This window comes from Protomyctophum bolini, assembly GCF_963924005.1.
Source record: "Protomyctophum bolini genome assembly, chromosome: 11".
NCBI classification, from domain to species: domain Eukaryota; kingdom Metazoa; phylum Chordata; class Actinopteri; order Myctophiformes; family Myctophidae; genus Protomyctophum; species Protomyctophum bolini.
In genome coordinates, this window is record NC_137872.1 from 28253421 (window position 1) to 28273100 (window position 19680).

At 42.0% G+C, this 19680-nt stretch overlaps 1 protein-coding gene across 3 annotated transcripts in view; it reads right to left on the reverse strand.

The window, feature by feature from the left end:
- Positions 1–19680, reverse strand: part of mylk5 (myosin, light chain kinase 5) — a 54837-nt gene that overhangs the window by 4784 nt on the left and 30373 nt on the right. Inside the window, exons 5-17 of one of the 3 annotated variants that reach the window (XM_080775864.1) lie at positions 17612–17793; positions 14060–14227; positions 12618–12770; positions 11469–11618; positions 9914–9949; positions 5368–5495; positions 4593–4746; positions 3858–4172; positions 3616–3718; positions 1731–1934; positions 1233–1450; positions 718–841; positions 283–435 (exon numbers count right to left, since the gene is read on the reverse strand). In XM_080775864.1, the coding sequence (XP_080631990.1) occupies positions 283–435; positions 718–841; positions 1233–1450; positions 1731–1934; positions 3616–3718; positions 3858–4172; positions 4593–4746; positions 5368–5495; positions 9914–9949; positions 11469–11618; positions 12618–12770; positions 14060–14227; positions 17612–17762 (2057 nt within the window). In that variant the 5' untranslated portion in view covers positions 17763–17793. Of the gene's footprint in view, positions 1–282; positions 436–717; positions 842–1232; positions 1451–1730; positions 1935–3615; positions 3719–3857; positions 4173–4592; positions 4747–5367; positions 5496–9913; positions 9950–11468; positions 11619–12617; positions 12771–14059; positions 14228–17611; positions 17956–19680 lie in introns of those variants that run through there. The other 2 variants (XM_080775865.1, XM_080775863.1) reach the window with 2 other exon arrangements.

The window sequence follows — 19680 nt, forward strand, 5'->3', positions numbered from 1 at the left end:
CAGCGCTGACCATAACATAAACATTGTCTAAGCACTGACAACTGCTAAGCAGTCATTTGGTGAGACAAACAAGTGTACGATTTCAAAACTTTTTAGTGTGCTAAATACTATAAGACTCCATCCCGTTTCTCCCTAGCGGGAATTTTAGTTCAGACACAAGACAACCCTGGTTGTCTCAAGGTTTGTGTCTGGGTGAGGGAAGTCTCAGAAAACCACAGTCAACTTAGAGCAGCAGAGAACACACACATGCTAGCTGTGGATGAACTGGTGTCCCAGTGTCACCTGGGGTCCTTGTTGAGCAGGGAGCTGATGAAGTTCTGGGCCTGCTCGGTGATGTCCTCAAAGGTCTCCTCATCAAACTCCCACTGGGCTGCCGTCACATTGGCCAGGGTCTCCTCGTCACTGTTACCCTGGAATGGAGACTCACCACTCAGTCTGATGAGGACACACACACACACACACACACACACAAGTAGTGTAGTCAAACAGGTCAAGGCGTGTGTGTGTGTGTGTGTGTGTGTGTGTGTGCGTGCGTGCATGCGTGCATGCATGCGTGCGTGCATTCTTTCTGACATATTTTCCACTCAGACTTTCACCAACACCACTGATTTACTAACATGCCAGTGAAATATTCTAGACTTATTATGGAAGGTTAAAAAGACTGAATGAAAATGATCCATGCTTCTAATTAAAACTGGGGTAAGTTACGGTACTCACAATATGTAGCTGATTACTCCGATGCTCCACATGTCAGTGGCCAAGCACACAGGATCATAGCTGATGACTTCTGGGGCCACAAACTCTGGGGTTCCATGCATCACCTGTAGAGGAGTGTTGGGGTCTGAAAAACAATTTAATAATTATTACATTCAAATGCATTTGTGGTCATTTAGCTATTTCGCCAATCCAAGCCTAAATCTAAAAAGTTCCACTCATGACTGTAATAATTACTGACACTGTTATGTCAAGCTGTCTGTCTCTGTGTTTGTGTCTCTCATTTTGTAACAACCCCTGATCCGACCGATATGTCTGAGCCGTGGTGTCTGTCTCTTTTATGCCCATATATGGACATCTCTGTATTTGTCTGTCTGCTTGAGTCCCTTTTATGCCCATACAGTATATGGAAATCCCTGATCTCATTAGTACATGCCCATACCCTGTATATTGGTTGGATCGGTGGCACTGGACAACTTGATATCCATATATGTGCTTGTTCTTCTTCTTTTACTCACCCAGTGTGCTGGCAAATCCAAAGTCAATGATCTTAATGGAGGTGCCGGTGTGGTCGACACACACAACGTTCTCAGGTTTGAGGTCCAGGTGGACAATGTTCTTCTGATGCATGTACCCGATTCCTTCAAGCATCTGCTGCATGTAATGCATACAGGCCGGCTCCGTGTGCTCAAAGTTATCATCCACGATACGTTCAAACAGCTCCCCCCCTGCAATGCTAAAGAGATAGCACACAGAGTGACTATAGGATTATATTTAAGATAGTCTAATATAATATACTGTAACAACCTTGTGAAACGAGTACAATGCTATATAAGTTAAAAAAAAGTATAAATTGATTGAATAGTCTAATAATTAAAAAATGTCACACATCACATCAAATGTGTCAATTGAAAATCTGTTATTTTCAGTGAGGACACTTTGTGCTATGAAGTATGAATTTGGCTTGACATACAGTACTGCTACATTATTATTATTATTATTATATTACTACGCACAACTCCATGACCATGACCATCTCAGGCTTGTGGTCATATGCTGCCAGACACTGAACCAGTTTGTTGTGGTGGAGGTGGTTCATCAGCTCCATTTCCTTACGAGCTGCTTCCCTCTCCTTGGCACGGCGGCCTTTGTAGAACTTCCCGGCACACACATGACCTGTCACTTTGTGGGTCAGTTTGAACACCTGGCCAAACTTTCCCCTAAGGAAAAGAAAAGAAAATACTTTTTCAGTTTGTCCAAGAAAATGAAATTTAGACAGTGTCAGGATTTTTGCTGATCCAGATCAGTGAGATCACACATTTGTCAAATTCATCTACGACGTAACCTGATCGCTACATCCTTCTTGACCTTCTGCAGACCGCGGCCATGTTGCCATCAGAGTTTGGAAGCACTCGTTTTCAGTAGAGCGATTGGTCTCCATAGAGACATTCAGGGTGCTTCTTGAGGACGCACTACATAGTGACTGGACCCGTTTCATGTAACACTACATTTATTTGCATCTGTGATGTTGAAATGCGGTTCAACTGTTTGTTATTGTTTTTCATTACATGCATTGTGTTTTATATGCTGTGATCAGGGGGTCCTTGAAATAGAGAGCTTGCTCTCAATGGGCTTCCCTGAATAAAGAAAATAAATCAAAAGGAAAAGCCACATTCGCAGGCTTTCAGGCCAAGGTTGTGGTGGTGGTACAGGTTTAGTTACATCTCCCAAGTGTTCCTATAATATTTTATCTTTCACTTTCCACGAATTTTATGCCGTCTCAATTTCACACCTCATCCATCATCCACCAGGCTGACACTCATCAGCTTTACTTCTCTTCTGTACCTCATTCAACCTCCCCTATCTCCTACTCATAGAGCTGGTCATTTTCTTGGACCTGGTGTTCGCTAGATAAAGCCTGCTTCTCTTCAGTTAACTTCCCTTCATGTCTCTGACATCTACTTTTCTCCAACTCCAACAGTACCAGAGTGAGCCAATGTTGCGCGTGAAAATTCATCATATTACTGTCAGCTGTATTTAAAACCAGTACCGTGCTAAAACCAACACAACAGGTTTAAGTTATAACGTTACCATCTATACATTGAATGAATACAAGGAGGTTAGTCAGGCTCTAGCTCTACAGGCAAGTACACATGCGCTGTACGACTGGAAAAGGCCTTACAGTATGCATATAACTCTGAAACATGACTCTGAAAGACAACATCAAACGATACATATATTTCAATTAGAGCTGTGGACTCTACCTCACCCCCTAGTAGTCATGATTCCCTTTTGTGTAGATGGATGTTGGTCACTTGTTATTTAGATTAGAATGCATGATGTTTAAACAGATGCTAGGTTTTATGTTTATCCTGGTAATGTATGCACTTATCTTTTTTTCTTTGCGCTCTATTTTCTTGGCAATACACCAAGTTATTTGGTGACAAGTTTTCACTTGCTTACTTAGATATTGCACTTTGCAAGTCACTATGGATAAGAGCATCTGCTAAATGTCTAAACTGTAAATGATTAAAAACCAAAATGTGTCAACATTATTAAACATCAAGACGGACAGTAAACTGTAGTCACCTAAAACACTCTTGAAACAAATCTTGTGGAAGTAGCGGATTCTGCATGTTTTGACATTATATAATAAACTACAGTTTCCATCTTTGTACTGACCCATCAGACAAAAACAAGCTAATTATTTCCTCAGAAATGAACCCAATACATGTGCCAAATGTGGTACTGTATCTCAGGAATGAGCCATTCCGTGCTTCCTGGAAGAAATGAGTTTGTTAACCAGAAATTGGCTTGATAATAGTATCATGTTATCATAGAAGACAGATGTAAGCGGTGTGTTTTTACAGCATTATGCAATTAGCCATGACAGATACTCACACTCCCAGTTTCTCCAGGACATTGTAGTGGTCTGTGACTTTGTGGGTAGAATCTACCGTGACCTCTGTATATGTTTGAAAGGACTCCTCTCCTTGTGGCTTCTCTGAAAGAAAATATGGACATAGCGGATATCAGAGGGAGTAAAAAATACTGTAGTCTATATCTAACTAATCCTGGGAGTGAAAATCCCACTCAGCGAGCAGAATATGGAACTAGTTGTAAATCAATCCCACATATCTCACCTTTGTGCTCCATCCTAACCAGCGGTGACACTTGGCTGGGTTCGCTCACCCCCGCAGCGTTGTAGGCCCTTACTCTGAACCAGTAGTCTACCCGAGGCCTCAGCCCTGAAGAAACACTGTACGAGGTGCTTTTACACTGGCTTGTCAGCTCCCTCCAGTCCCCCTCAGAGTCTGTGGGGCCTTGGCTCTTCACCTGGACCACGTAGCCCAGGACAACGCTGCCCCCGTCGTAACTGGGACCGGACCAAGACAGGACCAGGCTGCTGGCGGAGATGATGGACACTACAGGGCAGGAGGCAGGAGGCTGCGGCTGTTCTGGTGGGAAAGATGACGATCGTAAAACTTCAAAGGTAGTGCAAGTGATTGTCTTTGGTTAAAATAAGTATTAATACGCTCTATTTTGTGATGTACTTATTGGTTAATGTTTGTTCAGTAACAGGAGTCTCCATGTCTCTCCAGCCTTTTATCATTAAACTTATCCAATCAGGATAGAGAACGCAGTCAGGATACAGATTAGACAATTGCAATTGTAAGTGATGACACAAATAAATGAGCAAACTAAATTGGAACTGGAACAAATAATTAAGGTGATAAATGCTGAAAATAATTAACTGAAACAAAATATTAAGCTATTAAATGTCTACTCTCTGTCTCTCTCCTACCTGAAAATGTATTTTCTGTTATACTGGTCAGTGGTCAGTGGCCACAACAGTGGTAGAAGAAGCATGGTCTTACCGATAACAGAAAGCGTGACAGTGTGGTGTGCGGAGCTTTTGCGATCCTTCACGACAACGGTGTAGCGCCCAGTGTGCCGTGTTTGGGCCTCCGATATGACAAGCGTACTGCTTTGATCACTGCTTTCTGTCCACACAGCCGCACAATCCACTATCTGCATTGTGAGAGACACAAACAGAATGAGTGGCTTTATGTTTGCATTTTCAACACAGAAAGTGGTTATACGGTAGGACTGAGTTATGTATACTATACACAGTATTGTCACTGTGAGTGGAGAGTAGGACCCAAGTTCAGAGCCAAGCAGATCGAGGGCAAAGTAGTTCAAAAACAAAACGGTAAATTACAGCAACAGTCCAAAAAGGGGAGAGAATGTACCAAAGAGAGGAACTAACATTATGAAATTGGCAGGGTAGAATTCTGAGGAAAACTCAGAAACACCAAAGGCAAAAGCCAAAACACACATACCGTACTCACAGTAAAGTTACAAACTGGCAGAGGCAAACTGAACACAGATACAGGACACAGCATGAAAACATTTTGAAAATCAACACATGATTGGCTACAAGAGTCAAGACAGGTGTTATGAAAACAGGAAACACTATACATCACTACAAAATAAAGGAAAACAAATGTAAAAAATGAAAAATAAATAACTTCAGCAACGAAACTGGGCAGAAAACACATTAAAATGACACTACAAAATAAAATAACACAACAGGGAGACAGCTCCTAACAGGTATGATGTGGTGTAAATACAAGCAACACTGTAGCCTACCTGCTCTTTGTTTGTGATCCAACAGGACACTACAGGGGCGCTTCCCGTGAACGAACACGTCAGACGAGCAGTCTGTCCTGCCCTCACCTCAATATGTTGAGCTGGGTTCTTAAACTGTACTGCTGGACCTGTGGAGCACACAACATACAAAACTAACCGAACTGCGGTATGTCATGATAATGTTCTGGGGTTCTGCGTGATTTCGTCCATGGGCCAGACCAGAAGTGAAGGACATTTTTGGTGGCAAAATCTCCTTGCTACCATTTTCTTTGTTGGGTCCATATAAGTACTTTGAGACATGATAGCATTTTCAAATGAGTAACTTTTTTGGGACAATCATTGTTTCTCCATTAACTCATTATAAGCAGAGTAGGATTTAGTGCAGTTTACTGTAGAATCTACAGTAAACTGCACTAAATCCTCTACAGTGTAGATGGTATATGTTACAATTAAGTACGAATCACACTTATAATTACACACAGACAAATGCTATGAGTCTATGACATATAAAAGTATGTTATAAAAGTATATAAACATGTAGGCCTATAATAGTAATAAATTAGCTTAATTAGCTACTTATTCCCCAAAACAAGAAATGACTATAACTTTGCTTTACTTAACTTAGAAAGGTGATCTAAGAGTCTAAGTCTATGTTTGTGATGTTTAGAAATTCATCTGTTACCATGGTGCAATCATTCCACCTTTTTAATTTGCATAAGTCGTGAAAGAAATTAGGTCAAAATAAGTAATGATTGTCCATTCAATAATGTCTTGTCATAATTAAGTTAAATGTAAACTTGATGACTTTAATACTGGGGCAAGCCTTGAAGGAATCAAGCGTGTCTGGTCTGGCTCCTTTCTAGTCGTCATGCGCACACCTGAAGCTGAGGATGTCGCGGTCGTGGACACCATGTCAACAGATGACCTGTAACCCTCTTGGGTCACTACTTATTGAAATGACCTCTGAAAGATCTGAGGAAACAGCAGTCACTGGAAGCCTTGTGGACATTATTCGGAGGAGAGAGCAAGGTCATGCTCAAAATGCTGTCCAACCAGACTATATGACTTTGGTTATGTTGATGAGCAACCCGAATGCTACCACTGAATGTTTTCGCCTGCCAACAAAGGCCAAAGATTATAGTGGAATGTAGTGTTTTGACCGCCATGATCCATCTTCCTCACTTATCATGTGGAAGACAGGACAGGACACCATAAACAAGTTTATCAGCAAACCCTCCAACACTTTCAGCAAGGCAAGATATCCACGCCTCCATATGATCCATCACGCCTCGTGACATCACACCATCATATATGGCCGTCAGTCCCTCACACCTCGTGACACATCACGCAACCATATATGGTCATCAGTCCATCATGCCTTGTGACATAATCCATGGCCGTCACCATATATGAAGATCACGACACTGACCTCATCAAACCCTGGATAGCCATATGGAGAGGACTGGATCATCACCTAGATCTGCATATACGGAGCTTCAAAACTGGAGCTGACCTGTTCTGACATTCCATTATGTTGATCCTCCCCACCCGTCATTCCTCTTCGATGTCTCCCTTTTGACTGATACATGTCCATTCAAACTCTAGACAGGCCTGCCGCAAAGTTATTAGTGCAGCCGCGCCCAGCAGCCGGCGAAAACTGTACACTCAAGACATTGCCCCCGCTGCCACCATTAGATCTCTGTCACATATGGAGCTGACTTGTTCTGACATTCCATATGTTGATCTGAGCTCATCAAACCCTGTACACTCAAGACACGCTCCATATTGTTATGAAACTCTGTTCTAAGTATTGGACCCTCATCTGGTTCTGGTGTGTGACGACCCGGTTGACCTTTCCATGGTTCGGCAGCGGACAGACAGACAGGCTAGCCCGGGAGAAGATATTAACATGACACGAAGGAAGACTTGGTCACATTAAAACGTTCACAAAGTTTATTACACATACAGCAACATATATAGCTTGGATACTTCATGTCCTACTGACGTCACTGACTAGACATCACAATCACTGCCTGCAGCACGCGGCCTTCAGCGTGCTCTAACACAGCTCTAAAGTATGTTACAGTTCAGGCAGTGCACCATACATATAAGTACATGTATATTCACGTACAACTACCAAGTATCAGTACACAGCATGTTGTATATCACAACACATATATGGCCAGTACAGAATGTATTCCATAATTATGTTGATCTGACCCCCCCATGCCCAGCAATCTGAAATTCATAGTAATTTGGGCTCCTAACTGATACGACTCGAATCTCTTCTTCTTATAGGCATGCTGATTTTAGACTGGATGCAGGGGCCACCAGCACAAATGGCCGTGCTGGAACTTATGGCCTCATTGGCCTGCAAGTGTGTACGGACCTGCAATCTTTCAGATTGCTCCTGCCTTGCCAACAAATTAAAGTGCACAGAAATGTGCAAGCAGGAGGAAGATGAAGTGAAACTGATTGATTATGTGATGATAATGATGAACATGATGAATACTGAAGAATTGATATTGATATGACAGTGATTTTTATGTTGATGTTCATTGATTAAAGTTAGTGAAAGACAGATCATTCTTCATTCATCCAAAAAACTGTTTTTTGGATGAACGAATGGATTTTTCATTCTGTGAATCTATGGTTGGTGGCTGATAACTGCAACTAAACTACCACTTGGGAAGTGCTATCATGTTAAAATATTATCTAGGGATATAGACCTTTAAAAAAAAACATGATAGCATTTGCCACCTTGAATGTCCCTCACTAGTGAAAAGTCTGGTCTGGGCCCTTGGACGAATTAATCCGTGAACTCTACTATGAGTATGAACTTTAGTAGTAATTAATTATAATTATTTAAAAAAATAGGGGGTGGCTGAGGCTTAGCTCTCTGTCTACCGAGCAATCTCCATTCCTACTCTCACTTATGGTCATGAAGTGTGGGTCATGACCGAAAGAATAAGGTCACGAATACAAGCGGCTGAAATGAGTTTTCTTCGACGGGTGGCTGGCATCTCCCTTAGAGATAGGGTGAGTTAATTCACACGAGAGAGACTCGAAGTAGAGTCACTGCTTCTTCGCCTGGAAAGGAGCCAGCTTAGGTGGTTCGGGCATCTGGTTAGGATGCCTTTCAGACGTCTCACTAGGGAGGTCCTTGAGGCACGTCCCCGGGGCAGACCAAGGCGCAGTTGGAGGAAACAAATCGACTCACTGGCCTTGGATAGGTCTAACCACTTTGGATAGGTTGGACAGGTTATTCAGCTGTAATATTTGTAATGTTTGTGTTTGAGGTTTCAGGCTGTACTGGATGCTCTTCGTAAATGTGCTATTCCCTGAAGGGGAACAGTGACCGTTCATGGTTGACCCAGCGGTTATCAAAGGATAACAAAAACTCATAGAAGAAGAGTAACTTTATTCCTACTGATAAATAATGAAAAATGTAAATGTTTATAAGTACATTAAATAAGTTAAATAAGTAAATAAGTTTGAGCAAGAATGCAAACACAGCACAAACTAAAAAAGTCTAGAAGGAGGAAACAAACAGAGAGCACGTGTACACACACACAAGCATGCACACTGGCAGATAAGACACAGAAACACTTCATGCTGAAGTCAAATAACCTCATTGCATTACAAATAATACGTCCATTTATGAACATACAGTCAAGGTCTTTACCAGATCAGTGGTATTCAAATACAAGGGCTATTTGACTGGAGGCAAAGTGATAACAGACGATTATGTCTTTATCACCTGCACAGGGCCTGGACTGTTCTCAAATAGCCTTTCATTTGATGACTTCCAGTGGTTCCCAAACTGTGGTGCGCGAACGCCCTCTAGGGGGTGCGTGACATGAAAAGGCTGTTGGCGATTTTATGGCGTTATTTAACACAAGCGGCAAAATCTGGTAAACCACTGTTGTAAGGAGATGTATAGAGCATCTACTTCTGCTTCTATTGCACTTCTGCAAAAAAAGACAGACAGCGAAGCAATTTTGTGGACTCCATGTATTGTTATTCCTGTCATGTAACACCCTCACTGACCCAGTTCAGCAACTCTTGTGGTCTAGAATATCCAGAACAAAGTCCCTCACTGTGGGAGCACAATAGTTTACAGGCCAACACTTTTGCAAAGTAAAATCCAGGCGGTTAACTCTGAGAGCAATCTGGGAACCCATTGGCAGAACAAAGGAAAAATGGCGCCCTCTTTATTGACGAGAGTCAACAGTCTGTCTCGAGAGTGACCATTAAGTGAACCGTAAAGTCCTGTTTACACTTAAGAGTTAAACACACTACGGGTTTCTTTCCTTTCTCTTTTTACAAAAAGAAGAACAAAGAAAGTGTTGCTCTGGTGCTATCTGTGCCTAATGTTGACTTGATATGTCTGACCGTTATGGACAAAACATAAGACGCAGACCAGCAACTATGTAATAATAGAACAATAAGAAAGAGAGCGAAAATTCAAGAAACAACAAGGGTTGGGTAGTTGTCAGAAAAAGAGAGTGACGCAGGAGAAAACTGAGAGTTGACCTCTTCTTACCTGTCGCTGCGTTTGCTCTCCTCTTTGGAATGGCTTCTATGGAGAGAGATGGAACGCAGGTGAGCACTGAGCAGCAGGTACAGTAGATTAAGGCGGAGCCGTGTTCTTTCTATCAGCTATCAGCTTGCAAATAGTCTAGCTTTATCCATGCGGCGCACTGTGCTGCGCCGTTCCTTTCCTTACATGGCAGTCATTGGGAATGAATGCTTTCAGTATAAGCACATCAAAGCTGCATTGTTTTGGAAGAGGCAAAACAATGTTGGTACAATCCCTCATTTGCCGAAGTAAAGTCTAAGAGCCAATCATTACAAGACTGGAAATAACGTACTTCCTTTAGAAAGAAAATAAGAAAGGGATAACATCACTATCAACAACATGGGGAACAATGGTCAAGGGCAGAGAGGTACTGTCTGGAACAAGTACAGTACAGCTACAAGACTGACTTAGGAAGTGACATTTATTTTGTAACTATCAAAACGACCCGCAGGTATACTCTTAACGGATGTATTATATTAGCATATGCAGTAATAAACAACGCAGCATGCAGCATGATGTCACGTGTTGTGAAGCTTAACCTTTGGATCTCGTGACACTGAAGATAGAAGATCAGAGGCATAATCCATGCTGCACTCTACTTCACGCTATCGTATGGAGAGTTGGAGACAGACATCTTTATTATCTTTCATGCTCGGCTCATTTAAAATGCTTCAGTGTTTTGCACCGACTGTCGCTGTACACACACAGCATTAAGGTAATTACATTTTCTACACATTCCTTAAAGACAGGAACGATTGATGATGTAATGCCAAGATTGATGATGTAATGCCAAGATTACTCTCTCTGATCTAGTTGTGTTAACATTGTTCCCAGTTTTCTCTCCATCTCACAAGTAAAGGAGATAAATACTGGAAAGGGACTACAGGGCCAAAAGTACAGGAAGTGCAAGGATATATGTTATGTCACTACTGACTTCTCAAGCCTACTGGAACTTCCTGTAGCCCTGTACTTCCTGACTTCTGGTTATACACTTACATATTGTCCAGCTGACAATAAGCTGATGCTATAATAATTATGGGGATACAAATTGTATCATTATGCAGTATACAGGTATATTTATATGATCTATATACTGTATACGACCTATGAAAGACATTGTTTGGATGACGAGCAATTGTGATGCTTATGAGAAGATTTTTCTTTTTCTCAACGGTAAATGACTTCAAATTCAAACTGTTTCCTAGGTTCAGTCCTGTTTTTGGGCAAGGACTGAAACTTTAATATAATAGAGGGTATGCACATGCATAAAGTGAGTGGCAAACTGAGTGGAAAAGTGAGTTTAACGTTGTTTAATGTCGTTTAATGCAATCAGTTCGGATGTATGTGCTGACAACTTAAGGCTAGAAAGTCGTTTTTTGCCACTCAGTAGGCATTCCCGCGTAACTTCCGGGTATGATGATGATGATGTCACACGCATACCCTCTATTATTCTGTTCATAAGTAATGTATTGGACTTGTTATACAGTATGTCATTTGTCATTGATAACAATCCCGTTACCTCTTCTTGGCGTCACCCCGGCGCTCTGGTTATTAGAAAATAAAGGGGAACTCGATCCTCCAATGCTTGGGAACAGCGGTGACCCTCCGTTTTCCATGATGGTGTTGGTCTTTGATGTGCTGTGCAGCACCCCACAGATAGTTTCAAAGTCTGAATTGGTTTTATCAACAGGAAGGAGAAAGGAGAAGAAACAACAAACAGGGTTACAGGGTTTGTCAGAACGGAAACGCTAGCTGCAAAGTGGTTAGGCCTTAGAGAAGTGATCGTAATGACATCACTGGAGCATGTAAGCTATTCATTCATTCATTCAACCATCCTTTATTTAACATTCTTGGAGAGATCATTGAGGGAGGACTCTCGACATTTTGTCATTTACAATGATGGCAAGATAGATTAAACATATAAATAACATAAGAACAAAGAAAGACAATATGTTAACAACACTAACAGTATGTTAGTGTACATATACACAGGTTTCTTGTTTACAAACAATACAGGGTGTGCATGTGCACACAGCTGATTAGTCTCTAATCAGCTGTGTGATTAGAGCCAGCTAGAGCAACGAGCATCAAACTGCAGTGCGTGATCACATGACCTGAAGTGCAAGAATGTCTCAAAGTATCTGATCATGCTGTAAGTGTAGAGTGTAGACTAGCACTGTTTCCCAGACAGTGGGTCGGGACCCATTTGTTGGTCACGGGCCAACGACTCGAGTTAAAATTTTCTTTTCCTACATTTAATCTACAATATCGCAATGCGGCCCAAACGACGCGTTGTGCGCTTGTAAATCTGCTGTTTTCACTAGTTTGGGTCCCGGGCAAACGTCTAATCTCTCTTTTGGGTCTCGACCTGTAAAGTTTATGAACCACTTCTAGGCTGTAGAGTGCTGCTTTATGCCCCTTTGTTGTGCAGAAACCCCTCTATAAGAAACTCAACATTATATCTGATCTATCCCACTGTGCAGAACAAGACCAGGCAGTTGACAGTAGCTGTTGATTGTGTTTCAACATTTCCTCCTGATAAGAGATTGTTGAAAACAACTTTAATTGCATATGAAATAGAGCCACGATCACCTTATCCCATAAACCAACAATGCATGGAAAAGGTATTTTTGAATGGGTTCTCTCTCTGCACACCGCGTTATCTCACCTCTGACAAACACAGCTGCACAGCAGGAGGTCTTGCCCGCCGGATTCTCTGCTAAGCAGGTATAGGCCCCGGCATCTTCTGGTAGGCACTCCTTCACCACAAAGCTCACCTCACTGCCATTGAAGAAAGGCTTGCCGAAACGGGCCAGGTCACCTGCCCACAGGCACAAACAAGCACGCTTGAGAACATGTCTGCTATTATGACTGAGTAGATGTAAATCTGCACATAAGCTGTCATTGTGGTGTCACGCTTGGCTAACAAAACATAGAACATTTGAACATTTAATTTATCAATGCCAGGGCACGAGATGAGGTGAACCAGAACCAGAACACAGGCCTTAGGTGCAGTAGAATACATATATTTATTTTATTGTTTATTATGGATCCCCATTAGTCATCACCGTAGTGAAAACTATAGTCTTCTATAGCAGGGGTTTTCAACAGGTGGTCCGTTGACCACTGGTGGTCCGTGAAGGTATTGCGTGTGGTCCCTGACCATGCATTTAGTAATGTAGCAAAGTGAAGATTTTGTATTTTCTTCCACGGAACAGTGCACTAAACCTTTTGTGCACTGTTCCGTGGAAGTGTGTCAATGTTGTGAGAATTACTGGGAAGTCTGAGGTTAAGAAATTCCACAGAAAAGGGAAATATAATCTCAAGAAGGGTAAGTGTACCAGTGACCTCATTGAGTCATCATTATTAGGAAATGTGCCCATATAATCATTATTAAAATAGTTAAAATAGCCGATCTACAAGATCATAATGTGTGGATGTAGATCAGCTAGTTGAACTATTTTAAAATATTTTTCAAGATAGTAAAATATGGCAAAAAAGTTTAGGGATAAAGGTTAAGGCACGCCCAAGATATACAGTAGGGCCACATGTGTCAGTATGTATATCAATTAAGTCCGTGGACCATCGTTTGAGAAACAGTATTCCATAGCAAGTGTTACGAAAGCACTAATCTTAGCCCAGTGCAACACAACAGTGGTCCCCAGGTTGATTCTTAGTCAAGGTGGTGGTCCCTGGTTCACAATCAGTTGAAAACCCCTGTTCTATAGGGTCCACATCTTCCTTTTATTATAGAACCCTGGTTCCCAAACAGTGGATGGGGACCCATTTGTGGGTCATGGACCTATGGGTAAAAATACCATTTTCTTTTCCTACATTTAACATTTTCAAATAAAAAATGTAAAATAATTGTATCATTTTTAAAACAAACAAATAAGAAAAGCCGATCTACAAGCTCACAGCGTGGCGCGAAGCGATGCGCTGTGTACAATCTGCAATTTTCACTAGTTTGGGTCCCAAGCAAAATGATGTTGTCTAATCTCTCTTTTGGGTCTCGACCTGAAAGGCTTGGGAACCACTGTTATAGAACATACATGACTGAAAGTATGATCTGTGAAAGTGATGTGTGTAAATGTCCACTGTCTGGCTCACCATTGTGTAACCATGACACTCGGACTGGCTGACTCCCAGTGAGAACCCCATGCAAGGTGATGTCGCATCCTTCATCCACTGAGCAGTCTTCTATGGGTTCTGTGAAGAGTGGTGGGGCCAGTCCTCTGACAGGGGACAGGCTGTTGGACCCTGTAGATGGGGTGGGCACTAGAAGGTGAGGGTTCAGAGAGAGAGGAAAACATATTTTTAATTCTCATCGTCACTGTTGGGCAGAAACCTTGTATCTTCGCATTTCATCTTTTTATGTTTTGTCATATGAATGCCCTATTTTTATACTCAATCATATATGACAGTGACAGATAAAAAGATGATCTACAAACTCACAGTGAGCTATATTATAATTACCTATTTTCACCTATAATGCCCCAAATAGGAACAACAGGTTGAAAGTGGTCTTTCTGTGGGTGTGTAAATATTTAACTAATTGGGAGCAAGAGCATTCCTTTAAAAAAATGTGGACATACAAGGTTTCCACCCCAACAGAGATGATACAGACTGTGACATTGTTCTCCTTAGAATCATTTGACGTTAACATTTGGTGCACTACCAATTCCTGCAATGGCATGAAATGTTCTTAACTTCAAATCAAGTAACAAAAATACCACAGTTCCTCAGTCACTCAGCCAGTCAGCATGGAAATGGTTTCTCTATGATTGTTTTTAGAGATAGCACCTGCACACAGAGCTATAGTTTAGACTTCTTTCGCGGAAGTCAATAGCTTGGTGTGCGGGTTTTATCTTTACAAAATGATTTACTGTGCAAGTGTGCCTAAGGGTGTCTAGCCACCACAAAACACAACTGACAACAAGTTCTAGTAACTCCTTCTCTTTCTGTTCTTCCATTATGCTTATGTGTGTTAACCACATTTGCATGTGATGCATTTGTTCTCTGTACTGTTTTAACAACTAACAAAACAGCATTTCAACCATGGGTGTTTGGGTATTCTTGTCATAGAGTATCTGTTGTTCTCCATCTTGCATAATCGCAAACAGTTTGTCTTTATCTCTCCATATGAGACCAGGCCAGTACTACTGCACAGTGAAACATATCAATATATATCAAGTGAATATTGATTTGATTGATTGATTGAAAAATGATATTGGATATTAACAGTTTGCAGAATGGGTACAGTTCAAGGAAAGTACAGGTGAATACAAAATCTGCTAAGATAAAACCAGAAAAAGCACTAAGACTTGTTTACATAACGGTCCTCCATTTTCAATTCATTAGAACTTGATGCAGATAGCAGGCTCCTCAAATCCCAAAGCACACAGCATTATACCCAGTCAAGACCACACAAGCTTTAGAAATAACTAAGCCTTGCTTTAGGTTCTCCTCAGTTGCAGTTAAGACGATGTCAACAGGTGATGTATTAACTAATTACCTCCCAAAAGAGAAGAGTCTACGAGGAAAAACGGAGTCAAATCCTCAGTGTTAATTTATCCATTTGTATGGGTCTATTTTGTAGATTTTGTACACTCTCTAAGGTAGGTTAACCAACACAAATGCCACGTTGCATCCCTGGACTGAGCAGAGATACTGTACCTGAACCCTACCTGGAACTATGTCCTGTAGCGCGGGCCCCAGGACAGTTGACAGCCGTGTGTATTCCCAAGCGAGCACAATTCTGGACAGGTTTTAAAGTTTAGCAGCACCTTATCAGCTGCAACAGGGCTGACCTTGCTTGAGTGGGACCCCCAGTCTGATCATTAACCATTCAATGGCAGGTGATTTACTGTATACTACTGTATACAATCAGAGATTGCCGAATGCACTTTACTGACTCAGAGATTCAGGGATTGCCAAAAGCACTTTATTGACTAGTTGCACTTTATCAAGGGAATGTGTGCAATATCTCTGTTTTGTGTATGTTGGGAGTTTCATGGTGTTTTTTCCTTTTCGTATGTGAACGTGTCTGTTATTTGTATGCAGCTGAGACTCTGTCTCCAAGACAAATTTCTCCCAAGGGAGACAAATAAAGACAATCTTGAACCTTGTACTAAAGGCTGCTATACACACCAACCAGACGTCGAGCTGTATGGCCGTCAATTAATGTCTATGGCCATCGCTCAACGGACCGGGACACCTCAATTGGTAACAGCAGGAGGGTCTGCTCTGGTTGGCTCTTTAGCCTTGTTCTGCCCTAGCGACTACATCTGTCTACCTACCTACCTAGGTCACGGTGTAGCCAGCCTAGGTACTATAGGTAGAGACTCTAGGCAAGATTAGAGCCGAGTTGTAGCAGGCAACTACTACTGATCAAAAGTCCTTGTGTAAAATGGTTCCTTAGTTACTTTACGTTCAAACATAAATAGCAGGGATGGTTTTACCATGAACCTTTGGTCCGTGTTTACAATACTGTCTTCTACAGTCTGAGGTTGACAGTTGGGAGACAGACAGTGTAGCCGACCTTCATGGTCTTTAACCTGTAGGGAGGTTTTCTATAAGGCTGATTCATAAATCAAACAACTGCACCTTTCCAAACAACAAACACACTCAGGAGTGAATTCTCACACCTCCTCAGACAGTTGGTTCAAATCTACTGAAGGCATAACCACTTAAACCCTCTATACTTCGTTGACCGGGGTACCCCAGGGATCTGTAGGAGCACCGCACCCCCAACAATTCCCTTTAAATAAATAAATGATCTACAAAAAGTTCACAAAGAGTCACAACGTAAGCTTGCATATTCTTTGCCAAATGTTTGCCTATATTGTGGCCGACAGGCCACAAAGATATATAGTATAAGAGCATACAATTTTACTACTACCTACTTTTTAAAAGTTTCAATCCTGATTTTCTGTACCTGAGTTTGAGTTTATAGGACAACTAGCCCCAGAACTTTTTGTTATCCACTTAGCATTGTTTTCAAATGTGTACTGCCTTGCTGTTTTCATATGTGTGTAATCAAGTATTCAATCAATCAAGGAATACAAAATTACTATCTATGTCATGATGTAAGTATGAGTAACAGCAAATGGATATGGAATTCTGCCTTGAAACAAGTTGTACAACTCCCAGCTGAAAGTGAAAGTTCAGAAGCATAACAGCAACAAACAATTTCAGATCTGGACATACAGTACACCGGATATTAGGCTTAAGCATTCTCCAAGTTTGAGAGGATAATAAACCCGTACTGCCTGAATAATCTCTCACATCAAGAAATGTACCCCGATCTCCATTTAGTCTGATCTTGTAACTATTAAGTCACACATGGTAAATAGTACTTGCACAATTTGTGGTTATGGTAAATAGTACTTGCACAATTTGTGCTTATGGTGAACATGCCAAATCTTGTGTTCTAACTGGCTGTTACAACGTTGACCTGTTTTTTCTGATAACAGTTACGACCTGAGGCTGAGCCATTTCCAAAGAAATCACACTCCCTCATTTTCGTCCTTGATCAGTCATGCATACATCTGTCCCTTTGATATGCCCCACATTACCTCTGCATGCTCCTGCACACTCAAACCCAAACAGTGGCCTTGGCTTACCTAAACCCAAACACTGCCCTTACACTGCTTACAGTACCTTTATCTGTAACTTTGTCCGGGTCCTTGGTGGGTCCACTGGTGTTCATGGGTCCGGTTCCTGACCCGTTCCCCTGTGCAGGCGAGCCGCAGGGTGACCCGATGTGCATCCTGAAGGTTGACACATAGTGCTGCTTGTTGTTGCCGTTCATATTTGCACCTCCTCCGCCTCTGCATTCAACACTGACAAGAAATTTACACAGTCATTTCCCACGTTGCTTATCACATTTCCTCTGGCCCCTCTCTGTCATATACAATAGGCTTCCGGATGAGATTTCCAAGTTAACTTTTAAAGCCCTGCTCTCTCACTCCCTCTCTCTTTCTCACTCACAACCAAGCCACATATAGTATCTGAGCTTGCCTTGTCTGATTCTCTTTAGCCACCTTCTCTTCACATGTTCAACCCCTTTCTATTCACCCTCCCCTGGTATAACCCCACCCTTTCACTGTTGACAAATCTCTCCTTTTCACTTACGTCTTCTCAGACAGACCATATATCTCTCACCCACTCCCCCCCCCCCCCCCTCTCTCTCTCTCTCTCTCTCCCTAATTCCTACCTAATGTCTGGTCCCCCGCCCACTAGTAAAACCCTGACACACACACACACACACACACACACACACACACACACACACACACACACACACACACACACACACACCACACACACCCACACACTTATCTATACACCCGGCAAAAGGTCACCGGTCTGCTGTTTGTTGAATGTGCCCTTATTCGTTGATTCGCCCTGCTCACTTATCAATGCTGTACTTGGACTTTGTGATACCTGTGACATCATCATTGTGCACAGTAACATCACATTTCTGGACTAGAGCTGTGATGTGTAACAACAGGCACGTCAACCCTGTGGTGTTTTGCAGCAGCCTGTGCAGTCCAGCTGTGTCCAGGGCAACACATCCACACTAACTAAATACACCTGCTGCTGTGGTAACAATGTCAAACAGCTCTGCTGTGGTGCGTAGTAAGGGGCAATCTGTATGGCTGTCGACCTGCACAAATAGCCAGGCAGTTTCTCCATCAGTCTCCACTCTCCAGTCACAGGATCTGCTATAGCTTTGTCTGACTCCAAATGCCATTGAGGAAGAGAGAGACAGACAGAGTTTTGTTTTCTTTGATTGATATCCTTTTTCCCTTCTTCTTCTTCCCTTTCTTTATTTCTATGGAAATAACAAAAATCATAGAACTTGCACAAAATCTAATTTCACTCACTTTGTATTTATTTTTTACTTCTGTTAACCTGTGATGTGGCAATAAAGCTGATTCGATTGATTTGAGTAAGAGTTTACCCCAATGTCCCAGACTTCCCAAACACTACATCACTGATCACACAGAATTCCTCGTTCAAGGTCTGACAGCCGTTTGTTTTCATTCATGGGAGATAAGGGAAGAATGCACGAAGCCAATGCATGGCTACACTGATGGGGAGAAAGCACTGTTAGGACCTATTCATGAACTGATGTGTCACCAACATGCGCTTCTGTTATATGTACTATTACTATAGCCAATTCATTTTACATTCACTTTGCATTCCATTATCTTGCATTATTCTATGCTCCAAACACATTTTGATTTTCTTTTCTTTTCTTTTCTTACTATAACGTCACAACACGCTTTGTCGCAAATAGCACACACAGACTGCCATAGACAGGGTGGAATCCAATTCGACTGGGAGTGAAACTGAATAGGGCACAAATTGGCAGGTCTTCACTACACATAGTTAAGCTGTGTCATGTGTATTTCACAAGCTGGGTTTCTCACAGACTGACCTCATTCATGACATGACCCCCCTTGGACCAGCAGACACTAGTGACTGACTCCAGCTAGCAATGTGGGAATTATTTAGAAGATATACATCTACAGGGTCTATAATCTCTGAAAGGCAGGTACGCATGCACGCGCACACACACACACACACACACACGTACACTACACACGCACGCACGTACGTACATACGTACGCACGCACACACATACATGCGCGCACACACTCACGCATGCGCATGTACGCATTCACACACGTATGCATGCACGCACACAAGCGCGCACGCA